Here is a 17,881-nt window from a genome sequence, read left to right on the forward strand (position 1 = left end):
AGCTCTCCTGATGCTTGTTGCATGAAGCACATTTTACCAAAATGCAGTGTGAAGACTGTCTGGGAGGGGACACTGTCTACCACATGTTTTGAATTACCACCCTTTCCCCTATAGATTCAATGGAAGTCCCATTCTTTTATTTTTCCAGTAATGGAGAATGAACCCAGGGTCTTTGCACTGAGCTTTATCCACAGCTTTTTAAAGAAATTTTTTGGGGGTATTTTCTCTCTAAATTGCCCAGGCTGGGCTCAAACTTGGAAGCCCTTTGCCTCGGCCTCCCAGAGTTCTGAGATTACAGGCAAGCAACACTATGCCTGGCTCTAAGTCCTACTCTTTACAGACTCTTTTGCATCAAATAATGTCCTCTTTGAAAAGTGTAAATATTCCTGGAAAGTGTGGCTGTGATTTAGCTACTTTCCTACTTGAATCTGGATGTGGACTTGAATGTCGGGTAGGCATGGAGCTCAGAGGTATGGAGGTGGGCATCAGAGTGCTGTGGGAGTCATAATGTGTGGGCTGTCAACAAGATGGAAAGGTACCCGAAACCTTTTACGACATGGTGTCAGGAGTGGGGTACACTTTCCTCCTTTTATCCTTGGGGCCCGTAACCAGGCTGGTACAGAACAGTGCTTGGATGCTCTATGGAGAAACTGATGTACATTAGCTAGTCTTAAGAGTCCATGACAGAGCATATGTGGGAGAGTGAATTCTCATTACTGAACAATGAACTGAAACATACCCTGAGAGTGGCTTCCTTTGAATTTGTATACTTTATGAAAGGTTGCTATGTATAAGCATTTTATAAGTACTCTACTTTGTACTCTGGTTTGTTGACCCCCACCCATAAACTGTGCAGTACCTGAGCCTCAGAGAAGCTATAAAAAGAAACTAAATAAGTACTCCCTTCATGGGGGGAAAAAAGTCTACTACCCAACTTTCAGTTTCATGAAGTACACAAATTCAAAAGTTATATATAAGAACACAGCTCTCTGCTATGCCAATAATTCATTGTCTATTAAAAACAAATAGTTGTTGATCTGTTTGTAAATGTGAATTATTGTCCAATAAGAAAAAACTGAAGGCAATGAGAATGTTTTATGGGACTAGAAAAAATCTCCTCTGGATTTGGTGGTGCTTTCTAGAAGTGTAGTAAATAATGTTTTCTTTTTGGTCAACTTAGTAAGTTAAAGAACCTTGCCCTGCCCTAACTTTGCTGATAGCTACATAGTTCTTAAGGAGGGCTAAGATTATGAAAACTATCCCTGGATAAAGGTTAATCTATTTCAAAGCCTTACTTTGATATTGAAGAATCGATGTTCTGTTTTTATTTTTAAAGGATGACATTTTTAGGTGCTAGGAAATTACCATGTATGCATTAGCACTAACTCTACTTTCTAGAGTTAAATGGGTTTGCATGAGAAAGTCCAATCATTATTATAATGTAAGAAATACAAAATACATTATATTAAAACTGGGGGTATAGCTCAGTGTGCTTAGCCTGAGTGAGGCCTTGGGTTCAATCCCCAGCCTGGTATAGAAAATGTGTGTGTGTGTGTGTGTGTGTGTGTGTGTCTGCATATACAAACACTGATAATAAAGGATTCAAATTCATTTTCTAATACTTAGGGAAAGAAATATCCACTTAAAATATTGGTCCAAATAAAAGGACTTTAAACATAAACAGACATATTTATTTTAAATAGAAAAAAATAATTTTCTAAAATTCATTGTCTCTTTGTCCTTTAGTCTTATTATCTTCTGAGACTAGAGCTTGTTTCTGATTTCATGTTTGTTGCATCATGTTTCAGGACAATCCCCTTTCCCACCCCTTCCAGCTGTCTCCCTACCCCACACTTCCTGCCCCCTTCCCTGAGAAATCTGCTCACTGGATGGAGGACTTTGTGTGCCTTTCCTCCAAGCATACGGACATAAAATGAGTTACATCTTAATATTTGGTTCTCTTAAAAACCGAGTGTTATACCTCAAGTTCAGATAGTTGTGGGGCATAGAAATGTCTGTGCAACAAAGGACTAAGGCACCTTTTTTCTTTCCTTTCCTTGTTGTCTCTTAACAATAGATGTGTCAGCCAGTAGTACCATGGGATACTGTGTATTAAAGGCTGCCAAGCCAGACTTACAATCATGCTAGGAAAGAATTTCTTTCTTTAGAAACAGAAACAAAGGCACAACAGTACCTTACATGGGGGAAGCTAGCAAATATTAACCTGAAAATCTTAACAATTTAGAAATAATGTTGAAATGTTCTGGAATATTTCACAGCAGAAATCATCTCTTTCTTGATTTTGACACTGAAAAATACCTTTTTGTAGCTGTTTTCTTCCCAGCCAAATCCATACTCATAAACTTTCTTCCAATAAATAATGTCTGATACTACATATGAGTATTTATACATCAGCTTGACTTACCAATGAGTAGTTCCTTAGAAATTGCATTTACTTTTAAAATGATGACTCCAATGGATCTATGCTGTGTTTTCAAATGCATGTTCTTTGAAAGTGATCCATTTGGGGACAATATAGCAAGCAAAAGCACTTGGAAATATACTTGAAGGTTAAGAAAGTAGAATCTTCTGTAATAATGTGCAAAATCAGAAGATAGCTTGTGTCATCTGGATGCCACCTTGGTATCCAGGATGGCCCAAGGCTGATTCATTAGGGAGTGGTTAGAAAGGCCTTTTTACCTTAGGGAACACTGCTCTCTGAGACCTACTTTAAATGGGGCTGGTGGTGGGGAAAATGCTATCAGATTAGCGGGCAGACTCTAACCCTGACTATTGTACATCCTTGGAGATGGAACTCAAATCTTTTACACAATGATGTCATACACTCGGCCCACTCTGCCCAGCCATTCTCGCACGGCCTGGCGAACTCTGATGTCAGTCACGTGACAGGTCAGCTGGCTGATGCATGGGAACACTGCAGGCTGGAGGGCCGTGAATGTCTGGTCTGGGAGGATCTGAATCTGGTTGAGGACTGTTAGCACCATGTTGGTCCATGCCTAAGGGGAAGAAGTTAGGAGAATTATTGGCTGTCTCACGATTTCATGTGTCAGTGTGGTTAAACTGCAAATGGGTTTTCTCAGGCCTTAGCTGTAATGAACTAGTCTTCATAATTTAATGTACTGCTAACTAACTGTGGCTTTAACTTCACATATAGGATAGGCAGAAACTTGTAATATTAAGAATATCTTATGTTTAGCTTTTGTAAACTACTGCAATCTTATTTTTTAGATTTGAAAATCTCTTGCTTTCTCCTAATAAAACTTCCATAGACCAATTGATATTCCAGCAGTCTTACAATACCCTTTTTGGAATAGTTGTGCCTTTAGGGTAACTTCCTCAAGGCATGAAAAAGCAATTAAGACATATGGTTAGTCAAGACACTCGTTTGCTAAAGAATAACTATATTTCTTAGTATGACTGAATACTTTAAAGAATTATTTTTACAGATTCTGTATTATGAGGTTTACATCTATGCTCAAGATGCTTTTGAGGAAAATAAGGCATCTTGCAAGGTTCATGCTAATCCCAAATATATGTTCATTCTAACAATACATTATTGGATAGGTTTGTAGAAACCCAGGGTTCCAGATCTTTTTGTGTGTTGCACCTGTGACAGGAATCTACAATTCAACATACTCATTCAGATTATTTTTAAAGAACTTTCCCTAGATCCTTCATGTTTTTCCATTTCTTCTCAAACTGAACAAAACATATTATCAATGCTGTTTGCCCTTGAACTCATTTTTCATGTACCACAGAACTACAAATATTACAATTGTGATAAACAGGCATATTCCACACCTCCTGAAGAACAAGGATTTTCACGTGCTCAGGATGGGACAAAGACGAGCTGAGAACAATTTGTCAGTCTACCCACAAAACAATATCCACTTGGCCTTCTCCCTTTTACATAATGCTATAGAACAACAGAATTTCTTCAGTGCTATCTTCAAATGACAAGCTAAGGACTCAATGCCAATTATAGGCTTTAAGTTTGTCTTAAATACATGGGCTTCTAAGTCTTTATGTATTAAAACACAAATGGTTTCTGAAGTTGTCAGAGAATAAAATTTTAGCTTCACACAGATGGACAGATATAAGGAGAGCCTACATTTTAGGCTCAGGCAGGCTTCTCACTTTGAAGATAGCTTGGTTTATACCCTCCACTGGTTTCTAGCAAGGCTTGGAGTCTACGCATGCCCTCCTCAGAGGTACCTGAATCTGTGCTTCGGCATCCCTCACGGAGACACTCAGGGAGCTCCCCGTGGAGCCTGAGCGGGGCCTCTTGTCCTGTCGCAGCAGCTCAGGCCCCGCACTGAAGGAGTGGCGCATTTGCCCTTGGTCTATCAGGTGCTGGGGACGCTGAAGCAGCGGGGAGTCTGGCCCCCTGGGCCCCAGCGTCTCTCCCTTCTTATCCACTTTGACCTCCTTGGGGAAGGTGGGCAGGTTATGCTGCTGCTTCCTCTTTTTGTACTCTGTCATCAGCTTTGTGATGGTCTTGTCAGCTGCCATGGTGTAGATCTTGTTGCCCGCGTTCTCCCACCACTCTTTCTTCCGGCTGGCATCCTTCCTCTCCCCTTTGGGGCTGGGGGGCAGCATCAGCACATCCCCGCCGCCCCCCCGCAGGCCCAGACCTTCGCCCGGGTGCTCCCGGCTCTGACTGCGGTCGTCCTCGGAAGGTGTGTCTTTCCCCGAGAAGCCACCGGTGGACGGGGTGGACGACTCGGACTGGAAGGAGGGGAGGATAAAGAACGGGTCGCTCCTGAGGACGGGCGGCTCCTCCAGGCCGCTCTCCAGGTCCAGGTGCATCTGGATGTAGTTGTTGCACAGCTCCATGCACAGCTTGTGCAGCCGCTTGACCAGCCACACCCAGTCAGCATTGCTGACGGGCTGCGCGCTGAGGGAGGGCATCCGCGCCCTCCACTGCCTCTTCTCCTTGCCGCGCGGGGGGCTCACCTGGGCCGTCTCCTCGAAGATGTCTTCATCCTCCGATGAGCACTGCTGCGAGGAATCCGTGCTTCTGTCGTCATCCTCAAAAAGGACCTTCTTCACTTGCTCGGCGGTGATGGCTTCTTGGTTGGTGAGCACCGCACAAACCAGCGCATGGAAGTAAATGTTGAAGCTCATGGCGGACTGGCGGTAGAGGTTGGCGGCGCCCGCGATGCCCGACACCTTCTTCAGCAGGCATTTCAGCCCCGGGCTGGTGTCAAACTCTCTGGCTGTCCGGTACGAGTCCAGCAGCAGGTCAAAGATGACGGCCAGGTTCTGCATGGAGATGTACCTGAGGAAGCCAGCCAGCTTGGCATCCGGCACCTGGACCGTCTTCTCCTCTCCAGGAGAGGGACCTTTCACGAACTCTTCCAGCAGGATGTCGTACAGGTTCTGGAGCAGCACCTGATGGGACAGCAGGCTTACCACGATTTCCCTGAAGGAGACGCTTCCAGCCAGAAAAAAAGGTGGGGGGTCGATTAGTAGCCTTTTTGGTAATTTCACAGTGATGTAAATTTTATCCATTTCAGAATAGCTGCAAACTTACAAACCAAATGATTCCAATGTCTTTCTTTTTTAAAAGAAAGTGGGGGGGGTTCCATTTTAATTATACTGAGTAGAATTCCAGTACTTTTTAAAATCTAGGTTCCCAGAAGGTAAGTTATGCTACTCAATTAATGATTTATCACCAAGCCTTAGGAAAATACGCTTTACAAAAAATTTTAAAAATAGGCACAATTATGAGATATGGTACATTTTCTTTCCTAGTTACGAGTAATAAAAGTTCACAAAAGTTTGAGGAAAAAATTCATAGTGCTATCAATTTTAAGTAGCCTTTCCCCATCACACAAGTGTTTTGAAGTCATATTAGAGGCTGGTGTTGGTAGCAAACCAGTTTTTCAGGATTAAAGGTTAATACTTTGGTTATATTTATGTCAAATCTGAACGTTTGCCAGCATGTGCACGAGAGGAGAATCAAACTCTGAGATGTTATTTAATGCTGGAGGTTTTAGGGGGATGACATTGCCACAGGAGGAAATAAACTGACAGTGTAAACCACAGCCTTTTGATAACACAAAGAGGGAGAAAGCAGCCGGACTCAGGCTCGAATTCTGTCTGCACACAGGCCATGGACTCCAGGGGTCAGCTGTAGGAAGGGGAGATGGGAGAAGGACAATCCCCCCAGGACCTCAGGCTGGGCAACTTGCTGAGGAACACCCCTAACTCACAACAGTTTCCTGCTGTGTTGCCAAGCAGGACCTGACCCAGATGGGGGAGCTTCAGATGTCACTTGGTGAGTCAGCCCCTTTTGTTTGGTTGATTCTTGTGCTAAAAAGACAATTTCAATTCTAGATGCTACATTTTCCAAACATTTTAATTCACCATTGTGGTTTTGTGTTTGTGGTTTCGTGTTCTTTTCACTGCTCTTAGAATTTTGTAAAAATAGGTTATGTCATTATACTGCCAATGAATTCCTGTATCTGGATAATTATAAAATTATAGCAACTCTTATTACTATTGATTTAAAAGGTCCAACTATTAATAACCTTTTTATTCTCATCTTACTATGACCTTGAATTTAACAGTTTTTATGATCAGTAGCAAAAGTGCTTTTTACTTAAATTAAAATTCTTTCATAAATCTAAAAGGCAGTTTTTCCCCTACGCAGTTATCACTGAGGGAAAGCACAATACTCTCAGCAAAGATGAGTAATAAAGAGTTATCATTCAAAACCAGTAAGCTTTAAAAAAATAAATTTTTTAAGTAACTTGTGGTAAAAATATATATAACTTTACTGTTTTAATTATTTTTAAATATACCATTCAAGTGAGGTTAAAAAAGTTACTGCCTTGTCCACAAAGACATATGTTGTGTAACCATTACTGCTATTTCTAGAACTATTCATCACCCCACAGAAACTATATTCATTAAACAAGAATGCATTTTCTCTTCCCTTCAACTCCCACATAAGTGACTTTTGATAAGTTGCTTAAGGCATTAGCAGCTGGGCTTGCTGGCACGTGCCTGTAACCCCAGAAATCTGAGGGGTTGACACAGAAGGGGTGCAAGTTCAAGACCAGCCTGGGTAGATTACAGGCACATAATAGTACACAGGATCCTAATGAGATAACTGACCATGTGAAATAGGAAGAAAAGGACTAAAGGTGTAGGGAAAGTGGGAAGGGTGGGGGAAAGGGAATCAGGGAAAAGAAAAAAATATGAGAAAAGGAAAAAATGGAAATGAAGTGTTTGTAAGTGGGGAGGGGAGGGCAGGCGAAGGGAGGGCAGGGACAAGGGGAAAAAATGAGAACCAAGACCTGTCATGTAAAGGTACAGAATCCCAATGATGAATGCAACTGTACTGTATACCTAAAATGTACCAATAAACTCAATAAAAAAATAAATAAAAAAGTAAAAAATAGACTGGGAATGGAGCTCAGTGCAAAGGCCCTGGGTCCAACCCATAGTACTGCAAAATAAACAAACATACTTAAAGCATTAGGAAACTGGAATATGCATTTGCCTGAATAACAGGGCTCCAAAAGCTACCAGTTTGGTTTAGTACTTCCAGTTCATAACTGTAGAACCCTAACAAGGAGGGGAATCCTTCATTGGTCACACAAGTCTGTTAGCCAGCCCGCCATCCCCACTACGTTCTGATGTCTTTGTGGACAAGGCAGTAACTTGTTTACCTTCTTAGCCCAAGTGCTGGAGGAAATGTGTGGGGAGAGCAGCTCTGAGACCAAACAGCAGCAGACCTGTCCTGGGGCAGGCTGCCTAGACAGACAGACCATTGCCACGGGGAAGTGCTCACCCTGAGGAATGGCTCTGAAGTAGGGCGAGTTTGATCGGCCTTCTGAGGGGAGAAAGCCCTTAGTCCACCAGGGTATTTTCAGCTCTTCCCTGAGAAATGGACAGCCCCCTTTCTAGCAAGCTCCCAAAGCGAGGTTGGTATGAAGCCATATTTGAGTTGTGGGGTGTCTTTCTCAACCAGTATCTTCTCTTTGATGCCTTAGGATTTACCTGCTAACTGCAGGTAAGTTAAAAACAAAATCTGCTTTATTTAGGTCCCGCTAAATGATGCACAACAAGAGAACAAAGGTAAAGAGGAAGCAATATTGAAGAGATCAAAATTTCAGAAAATTATGGAAAAAGTGAAATGATTTGGCATATAATTTCCAATTATCTATGCTGACAAGACAGAAAAGAGCTCAAACAAAAATCAAATAATGTTCCTATTCAGCGTACTCAAGTATTTCAATATGTTTTCCAGTTTGTTACATCTGAGAGTTGTAACCTTCTTGGCATACTTTTCAGAAGGGAACTGTAAACTATAGCCTTGCTTATGATCAAAAGTCAAGCCAGCCTTTTGATTGGACTTTGGAAATGAATTGCATAGCAAGTGGTTAACTTAAAACATGCTAATGTATCAGTGACAAATAAATCAACAGTATAAAGAGTATTTTAAAACTGTAATTAAGATAGTGTGGGCATATCAATGTCAAAACTATTAAATAAAGAGATATCTGGGGGGTTTTAAGTGCTGCAATCTGGTTTTAGATTAGGTCTTTTCCCCATGGAAAGTTTCAATGACCTTTAAAGATTCACTTGAACAGCAATTAACAAACTATGAATTGCCTCTTTTAACAAGAGCAGGACTGAGTCTGCCTACAAAATGGTACGGGATGACTTTTGGCTCAGTGGCCAGTGAGCCTTGCTAAGGAATTTAATGTGGCTTCCTGTTTTATCTAACTGCAGTGAGAATGTAAATGCCTATCAAAAGCGCTAAGCTTATGACACATGTTGATATATTTTAAAATAAATCTTTTAAACCATAAGAATGTTAGGTTATGCTTAGGTTTTTCTATTTATTTTCTGTTTTATTTATACATCGAATTCAGCAGGTTTGGGGTTAGTTTAAGTTAAAAATATATAATTTGCCTAACATGCAGGAGGCCTGGTTTTGATTGAATTCAGCCTATTATTTCTTGTACTTTTGCTTTGAAAATATTTCACAAGAAGAATTGGATGGATAGAAATCATAAATATAGACAGAGAACAGGAAGGAGAACAAGAAGCCAAGAATGGTGGTACACGCCTGTAATCCTAGCACTTGGGAGGCTGAGGCAGGAGGACTACAAGTATGAGGCCAGCCTAGGCAATTTAGTAAGACCCTGTCTGAAAATAAAAAAAAATAGAGGTAGGAAAAGAACTGAAATTGCAAACAGATAAATGTTTAAAAATGTGAACTGACTGCATAATCTTTGGTTTATAAATAGATGAAAAGTGACCAACACTTAAAAACTAGTGGTGGGTACTGAGGGAAGCAGGGGTGGAAAAGCACATGAGATATTGGTCAAGTTCTATTTTGGAAACTTTGTGGCAGGTTCCTAGTTGTTTCAGTTTCTATTGATGCTTCATAACTTGAATGTTCCAAATATTCTCTTGTATATACCAAACACTTGAGGGAAATTTTCAGGTATTATTTCTTTTTAGTCAACTGCTTATATTAATCAAGTTGCTCTCCAAACCAGCTGATTGTTGGATAAATTGCCTAGAGCTTATGAAATAATGAGTGTCTTAGCTCACATTGCTGTAACAAAATACTATAGACTGGGTGGCTTATGAACAAAGAGACTAATTGTTTATAGTACCATAGGCTGGTATGGTTGAATTGCAGTGACAGCCGACTTCTTACTCTGTCCTCTGATGGCACAAAGAGGGCAGGGGACTCTCCAGGCTCTTCTTTTCATGGTGCTAATCCCATTCCTGAGGGCTCCACCCTCATGACCTAACTTCCTCCCAAAGGCTCTACACCTCCTGTTACTGGCACAGCAGAGGTTAAGATTAGAACACTGAATTTATCACTACTGAAATATCATCACTACTGCTAGCAGGCCAGAAGTTTACAATGGGTATGTCAGTCACTGCTTCCAACGCCCACTAGGAACAATATTTTTTAGATAATAGGATAGAACAGTAAGTCCCTGCCTGTGAACTTTTGAGTTGCAAATGTTCACAGGTGTACTGTATAAGACTCACTTTGTTGGCTTACAAATGAACCTGACTTATGAACAGTTCTCCCAGAATGGAACTTGTTTATACATCGGGGACTTACTATATTTAAAAACAGCAAGTTTAGAGCTGGGCATGGTGGCACATGCCTGTAATCCCAGCACTCGGGAGGCTGAGGGAGGAGGATGGCTGTGAGTTTGAGACCAGCCTGGGCTACATAGTGAGTTCCAGGTCAGTCTCAACTACATAGTGAGATCCTGTCTCAAAAAACCAAACCAAAACAAAACATAAAACCAAGTTTATTGTGGTCAGGCACAAATCTTTTTGTCTCCTGACAGTACTCATGAAGAAGATATGTATAATATCAGGGGCAGGACTCTGACTTCTCCAAATTTATATGTTGGAGTCCTAAATGCTAGGACCTCAGCTTGTATTTGGACAGTTTTTTTTTTTTTTTTTTTGAGATAGGGTCTTGCTATATAGTCCAGGCTGGCTCTCCTAAAAAATCATAGCAATCCTCCTGCCTCAGCTTCTGAAGTTCTGGGATTACAGGTGTGCACAACTGCACCCTGCTCATTACACAATTGTTGAGGAGGTAATTAAGTCAAAATGAAGTCATTAGGGTGAATCTCAGTCTAGGAGGAAATGTGGACTGGGAAACATGAAGAGGAACGACCATGTGAGGGCACAGAAAAGATGGCCATCAACAAGTCAAAAGGAAACCTCAGAGGAAAGCCTCTTAAGTCCTCCAGGCCTCAGAACTGTAAGGAAGCAAGTTTCTTCCACCCACAGTGTGCCAACGTGTTGTGACAGCTCAAATAACTGGGTATACATGAAATGCAGGAAATTTAGTTAAGAGATGAACCACGTCTAAGAGAACCTTCGCTAAGTGACTCCACACACGTTTTCAGTCTTGCTGGCCAAAGCTCAGGTGAAAATGAGCCAGAGTTGGGAACCCAAGAACGCTGAAAGCGGGCTGCTCACCTTTTCTTTGTGTGCCCATTTGGTTTCTCATCAGGAGGCAGCTCAATGATGAGCTGGCAGGACTGGGCGTGGTCAAAGTTGTTTGGAGTCTTGGGCGAGCACTGGGTGTCCAACATGAACACCTGCAGGGGTGGACGGAGGCACGGCTCAGGGTTCCACTTCATCTGCCTGATTCCCTGGGGTTAGCTGGGCCAGGGCTTACGCTCTGACCCATCTCCTCCCCCATACAGTGAAGATGATAATGGTTTCGTACCTCATGTGTTTGTTGAATGAAATAAATTGGTAAATGTGCATGATGCAAACATTAGAACAGAGTACACAGTGAATGTTGGCTATCGACATTAACACTAATAACACTGCTATTCCTACCACGTGGCAGTTCATTACAGTCCCAAGAGCAAGCACTGACATTTAATATTAATTAAGAGCAAATAAAAAGGTGCTATGTTTGTAAAGATCATCTCTGATGTTGACATCATCTTCCATACAGTGCAGGAATAAGGAATTAATTGGGGCTCTCTTGTCTGCACTGTGAAGGTGGCCATGCAACTCCATTAGACAGTGATGGAAGTGACTAAAAAAACCCCAAAAAACAGTAACCAAGGGATTTCATTTCTCATGATTCAAAATCCCTCTGGAAATAGTAGACTACTGTAAGGACGGGGTCCCCATAGGTAGGAAAAGGATAGGATGAAGGCCTCATTGAGCTTTATTAAAAATTGATAAAGAATCCCTCAAAGGCAGCTTCTGTCTCTACAACTAAGACTTGAGCAATTAGAGGAAGAAATGAGGCCCAAGAAGGTCCCAGGTAGCACATTTAACATAAAAATTTCACACTTCCCCTTAATTTTTAAGCTACCTTTCCATAAGGACCCCTCCCTTCCACCACCAAAGGACAGGAAAGGTCATCTGGCTGGAAGGGAGCCAAGGGGAGCAGCAAAGACAGCCAGGGAGCGACAGCCAGGGAGCCACTCAGACTCCAGGCGCCTACACAGGGAGAAACAGGGAGAAGGAACCCTTCACAAAGCTGGGGCCCAAAGTGCACAGCTGTTTCACTTTCAGGTACTCCCTACTTGTCCAGAGTAGCCGTTTGTCATCTCTCTCTCTTCCGCTTTCCCCACCTTCAAATAAACTGTCTTTTATTTTAAACTTTGCTGCTTTAACTCTTTACTGATGCTGGGTTTAGGATCACCGGGAGCTGTTTTCCAGAAGAGCAGTGGCTTGCTGTCCACCCCTGGACATTACACTACTTTTAAGAAAGCCTTGTTTCAAATCTTGTAACAATTAGGTTACTCTAGAATCAATATAGGAGGAAGGTTTGGGAGACTGTGGAAGAGAGAACAAAATATGGAGAGGTGAAATGTTTCTTTCCTCCTCTTCTCACTGCCTATCTACATCAGAAGAGGCTTTCACTGACATTTGCATATCTTGCAGTGTGTCGGGATGTGGTGGAAAGGCAGAGGTGACCAGCACCTGTGGGAAGGACTCCCAGCATGCACCTCCTGCCCTTACCTGCTGGGCCATGGCTCTGATGCGCCAGTACTCAGCCTCGGCACTGGGGGAGGAGGATGGGGCCGCCACCCGCACCTGGCAGCCTTCCCCACTGAAGCTCTCGGTGCCACTGTGGAAGCAGCCCAGCAAGTCCTAGGGAGAAACAGCAGGTGCCGCTCACTGGACACACCCTAATTCATGGTGCCAGGCCAGCCTGGGATCCGGCGTTGTCACTATGCACGGGATAAAAGTCTTAAACCAGCAACCCCCTCTCCCGCAAGACTTCACGTGTGGCTGCCCATGGTGAGGAGGCAGGCAGGGTCTGGGTGCCCAACTTGACGAGCTCCAGGGGCTAAGAAAGAAGAGACGTGTGTGGGTGCTCTTCTCCCAGCAACCTACCTTCACTGGCTTGAGTGTGGCAGAGAAGGCTTCCTGCAGGGCACAGCAGGCCAGCCGCCACATTTCCTCAGTGAACACGGGTCCCGCCGTCACCAGCACGTACCTGCCAAAAGAAACGACAAGTCTTGAGTCCATACATCGTAGTGCCACAAAATTTAGGGCCTTGAAGACTCATGCATGATCACGTTCAGCAGCTTCCTGTGTGTCTGCCGTCCCTGCTTATCACTTTGCCTTCTGTCCAGGTGGGTTCTGCCGTCGAGGTACTATTTAATGCAGAAATAGCAATGGGTCCCCATTATAAATAGGGCACTGTTCAAATTTAGACTCGAATGGATGACTGTATGTTCTGGACTGATTTCTCCACTCTAGCCCCATTTCCACTGCTGTCCTCCAAATAATATACACAAACAAAACAAAGGCCTTCCCATTGGCATTTCCTATTTTTATCTGCAGTTGATCATTTTGTTCTCCTGGTTGGGAAGTCCCCAGCTCTCGAAGCCTTACTCACCTCGGAGCACCTCGCCAAGTGTTGCTCCTACTACAACGAAGCTCCTGCTGACAGTCCCACTCCCCAACTTCCTGTCCTTTCTCGCTGTTTTTCAGTTTTGCTTCCTGCATGCCATTTTTATGGGATCCTCTCTCTCTCTCTCACATCATTTTGAATTGGGATCTTAGTTTACCTCACATTCTGTGCCCCAGAGGACTGTGTAAAATGCCTTATGGAAAACATATTTGCTGACTAGACACTGAAATGAAGACTTATAAGCACAGAGTCATTTTCATTCAGGGGTCATTTTTACTTATTAAAAGCAAGCCAAAAAGTAGCCTGCCACTGCAAAAGATAACCTGATTTCCGTGGACGTCACAGTAAAACATTCAACTCTGTGAAAAGCGCCAGGGAACCTTTTCTCACCTAATGCAGGAACAGCCCACTCTGGAGATGGTCTCTGTGGGCTTGGCCACACAGGCCACCAGCAACTCAAAGAGGTCCTTCAGCATGGTGTTGATCATGCTCTCGTACCTGATGTCTAGAGAAGAAGCAAAGTCAAGGTTTCACTTACTCTGGTGTGAAGGACTAGGTGGAAATGGCCATCTATAGCAAAAGATGAAAGTCTGAGTGACAAAAGTACACACACATCTGGGGAAACTAAGGAAAATGGCAATGCCCTCGAAGCTCCTAGGAAAACAGTGTTTGTTGGATTTGTACCCAATTGTAACTCTTTCAACCACATCATCTACAGCAGGATGAAACATCTGACTTCTGTACATTGGTATACCTTTTCCAAAGTTTAATATATAATTCATCTACTTAAACAACACAAAACACATTTGACAGCCTGAGTGTTAGTTGGTAAAACAAATTAAATTCTTAAGAAAAATTAAAATATATTTCCCTTCCAACCGATAGCCAAATTAAATGCTCTTCGAAAACAAAATCTCTAGTCAGTCCTACCATTTCTTCACACTTGTCAGCCTGGTTTCTGACTGCACACTGTGCTGACTAAAGGAAATAAAGCTTCCAGAGAGTGTATTCTATTTTCTAATTTAAGGACTGCACCTGCATTCTACCCCTGGGCCCTTGTGACAACCCAAAAGCAATTTTCAAGAGACTCCTGCAGAGTCCTTTGCTGTGTGACGCAATGACCTGGTCACGAACATCCACCTCTAGCACCACAGTTAGCACCTGCCTTGGTGATCTATTTATTCCTTTCTGCCTTAGAAGTCTTCGTGTGCAGGGCAAATTTGTCCTTGTTACACTTAGTAGAGAGACAGTTCCTTTTCTCTGCTTTGTGACTGCCTTCCAGGTCGGCATTCTTAGTCTCTCTGTTCTCAGACAAGGGACCTCTTCCTCTGCCATTAAGTCCTTCTCTCCTATTTATAACTTCTGTGGCCAGCAGCCATGTTTCTCCTGCTCCCAACTTCCAGATTCTTTCAGGGCAGATTGTGACTAAGAATCTTCATTTCACAGGCACAGAACCAGTGGTACCAAAACAGATGCGTTTTCCTGCCCCTCTGTCCTTCTGCATCTGCTGATTTCCACATACTCTCCACCCCACACTTCCACATCTTTTTCAAAGTGCCACAGGTCTTAAAACTTTTCCTTCATCCTTAGGCTATTAAGCAACTTCTTGCCCATAGTTGAAGCCTTTTCTAAAACATGACCTCCCTCACTTGGCCTCCCCAGGTGAAGCAGGACAACAGGATACAGCCCTTCCCTACTCCACAGCTAAAGGGAGATTTATTCTTTTTTTTTACTTTATTCTGTACTTAAACTTGACTTTCCTCTCCTAATGAATATCTCTGCTAGAGCTGCTTATTAGGAACTTTATTTTCGACAGTGTCTACAGAGTATTCTGATACCTTTGTAGAAGGCACGTATCACTTTCCCCTTCGGTAATATACTACTAGGTGGCTAGCACTGGCTGTGTAATTCTATTTCGGTCATTCTCAGGACAGTGGTTTCTGCATGTGGTATTCTTTGAGTACTTTTAGCCAACCAAGCTGCCTATTATGGCAATGCTCAGAATGACCTACTCTGGCTGGCTGGCTACCTGAGTGCAGGAAGCTCTGGATGTGCTCCACCACCAGCTCGCACGACAGGCCGATGGCATGCTTGAAGTTAGCGGAGGCCACGTCCCAGTAGGAATGGTCTGTATGGCTACGGCAGAGCCACAGGGACATCACAGGAAGGAGGAGGTGAACAACTGCGTAGATTCCAAACCCCGGTCCTGAAACAGAAAGGTCGGAGTCCCAACTGTGATCTCAAGAAGGGAGCCCTTTGCCGTGGCGTGGCATCGTGGGTCTCTCTTGAAAGATAAACCCTCCCTCTGGAAAGAAGCTTTTGCTGTGACTGGGGAATGAATATGAGTGGCATTTTCCTTTATTGTTTCTGCATGATTTTAGTTAGCAAATAGTATATGAACGTACTTTTACAAAAAAAAAAATCAAGTATCAATAAAGCTAAAATATCACTTGATCAACTTCTGGCCCTTAGTTGTAAAAACACAGATACATATAAGAAAACATCCTTTAAAAATGATCTATGTAAATGGAACACAAAAAAATATACAGATCAATTCATCAATCAACAGACAGGGTATCGCTGTGTTACCTAGATTGGCCCTGAACTTCTGAGCTAAAGCAATCCTGCCTTAGCCTCCCAAGCAGCTGGGACTATGGGTGCATGCTGTGACACTGGCTTCAAGTTTTTTAAGCTATTTTTTAAATCTAAATGGGGTAGTATAAACCTGATTTTGGCTAATCACCAAATTTATTTTGCAACTAATCACCAGATTTAGATATCTTTATTTTTATTGCCATATACTATTGCCATTGTATGTATATGCGACAATTTACTTATCCATTCCTTTACTGATAGACATTTAAAATATTTAATGTGTCCTTATAGACAATGCTATGAAGAAAAGATTTGTGCTTCCTTATAGGAGTGGTAATAGATTTCAAGATTCTTACTCTAGAAGCAAGATACCCTTATAATAAACATATAAATTACTTGAGAATATAAAGAAGAAAAATCCTTACCCCACAGACATCATCACATTTTGATATATTTCTTTCTGGTGATTTTTGAATGGGTGTGTGTATGTACCTTTTTAAATGCATAAAATTTCATTTTACATGTAGTAACTCTCCCTCCGATCAGGCACGGCGCTATTTACCAGGTGTTTTGGTAACATCTCTCAGCAGCTCGAAGAGAAGATCCAAGGTTGGCGGCTGGTGCTGACGCGGACAGTTGGACACAGCCGCCGTCAGCTGCTCCAACAGGATGATCCAGACTTCTATCAGACCTGGAGACCAGAAAGCAGACCAGTGTGCCATCCAGCCAAATGCTGGGAGGAACTGCTGCAAGATCCAGTTAGACACTGTGTGGGTCCTCAGAGCCCAAGTGTGGCCCGATTATGACTTGCGCGTCCCAACAGGGCGAGGGAAATAATTGCTCAAAGTTCTTTCTCAATTCCCTTTGATAAAAAGGTGATGCTGGGTGGAAACTCTGCTGAAATTGGGGTCAGATTTCTTGGGAGTTAATGACGGAATATTCTTTTAGTTCTATCACTTTAGTCTTTTTATAAAATGATTTTATTGTAAATATAACAAAAAGCCATTGTAGCCAATTTTATACGCGCAATTGCGTGGCATTAATGACTTGCACACTATTGTACAACCCTCACTACTATTTACAAAACTTTTTCATCTCCTCATCCAGAAACTCTGTCCCCACTGGGTCCCAGCTCTCCTCCTCCGCTCACTCCAGCCCCTGTTGATCTCGAATCTACTGTATATTAGTTTTGGTTTTGAGGTAAGGATACTGTGATTTTTGCCCGTTATTGAAGGGTCAGACACATGCCGACTCAAAATATGGCAAGTTGGCATTTGGCATCCCCAGCTCCACTCACTCGAGGGACTAATTTCGGATGGGACCACTTGGCCTATCTGTCCCTGTGCCACACAGATTCCTATACCCTTCACTTATGAAGGCAGGGAAAGAGCCATGATCAAGAGGCTGGTAACTGGAAGTATAATGAGCCTGACTGAACACTTGTTCAAGTAACCCGGATCTCCCACTAGCGTCTACACTGCCCCATCCTTCCCTCAGTACCATCCCTGCCGCTAACTCCCTTAGCCCGAGGCCATTCCTTCACAAATTTATTACGCGTTGTCTTCGATGTATAAAAGCACCAAGCTGTGGCCACTCTTCCGGGTTCTCTCTCTTTCTCTGATCCTCGTGTGCACGTAAATGTAATCAAACTTTTATGCCCCTCCCTTCCTTCTCTCCTTCTTCCTCCCTCCCTTGTTCCTTTTCTCCCTTCCTTTCCCCCCTTTTCCTTCCTTCCTGGAGACTGAACCCAAGGCTTTCACTCTAAGCTACATCTCCAACTCCTTTTCTCTTTCTTTTCTTCCTTTCTCCCCCATCCTGTTTCTTTCTTTGACAGAGTATTGCTAAGTCAATAAATTACCCAGG

The 17,881-nt window shown here is 42.8% G+C and overlaps 1 protein-coding gene across 1 annotated transcript in view; it reads right to left on the minus strand.

Annotated features, from left to right (window-relative positions):
- Positions 1-1,510: 1,510 nt before the first annotated feature.
- Arfgef3 (ARFGEF family member 3) overlaps positions 1,511-17,881 on the minus strand; it is a 138,514-nt gene continuing 122,143 nt past the window's right edge. The window contains exons 28-35 of the mRNA XM_033763159.1: positions 16,581-16,709; positions 15,453-15,629; positions 13,814-13,928; positions 12,901-13,003; positions 12,523-12,654; positions 11,011-11,132; positions 4,237-5,458; positions 1,511-3,017 (exon numbers count right to left, since the gene is read on the minus strand). Of these exons, the coding sequence (XP_033619050.1) occupies positions 2,826-3,017; positions 4,237-5,458; positions 11,011-11,132; positions 12,523-12,654; positions 12,901-13,003; positions 13,814-13,928; positions 15,453-15,629; positions 16,581-16,709 (2,192 nt within the window). The 3' untranslated portion in view covers positions 1,511-2,825. The remainder of the gene's footprint in view (positions 3,018-4,236; positions 5,459-11,010; positions 11,133-12,522; positions 12,655-12,900; positions 13,004-13,813; positions 13,929-15,452; positions 15,630-16,580; positions 16,710-17,881) is intronic.

This window comes from Fukomys damarensis, unplaced genomic scaffold, assembly GCF_012274545.1.
Source record: "Fukomys damarensis isolate Sample0158 unplaced genomic scaffold, DMR_v1.0_HiC HiC_scaffold_14, whole genome shotgun sequence".
Taxonomy (NCBI): Eukaryota; Metazoa; Chordata; class Mammalia; order Rodentia; family Bathyergidae; genus Fukomys; species Fukomys damarensis.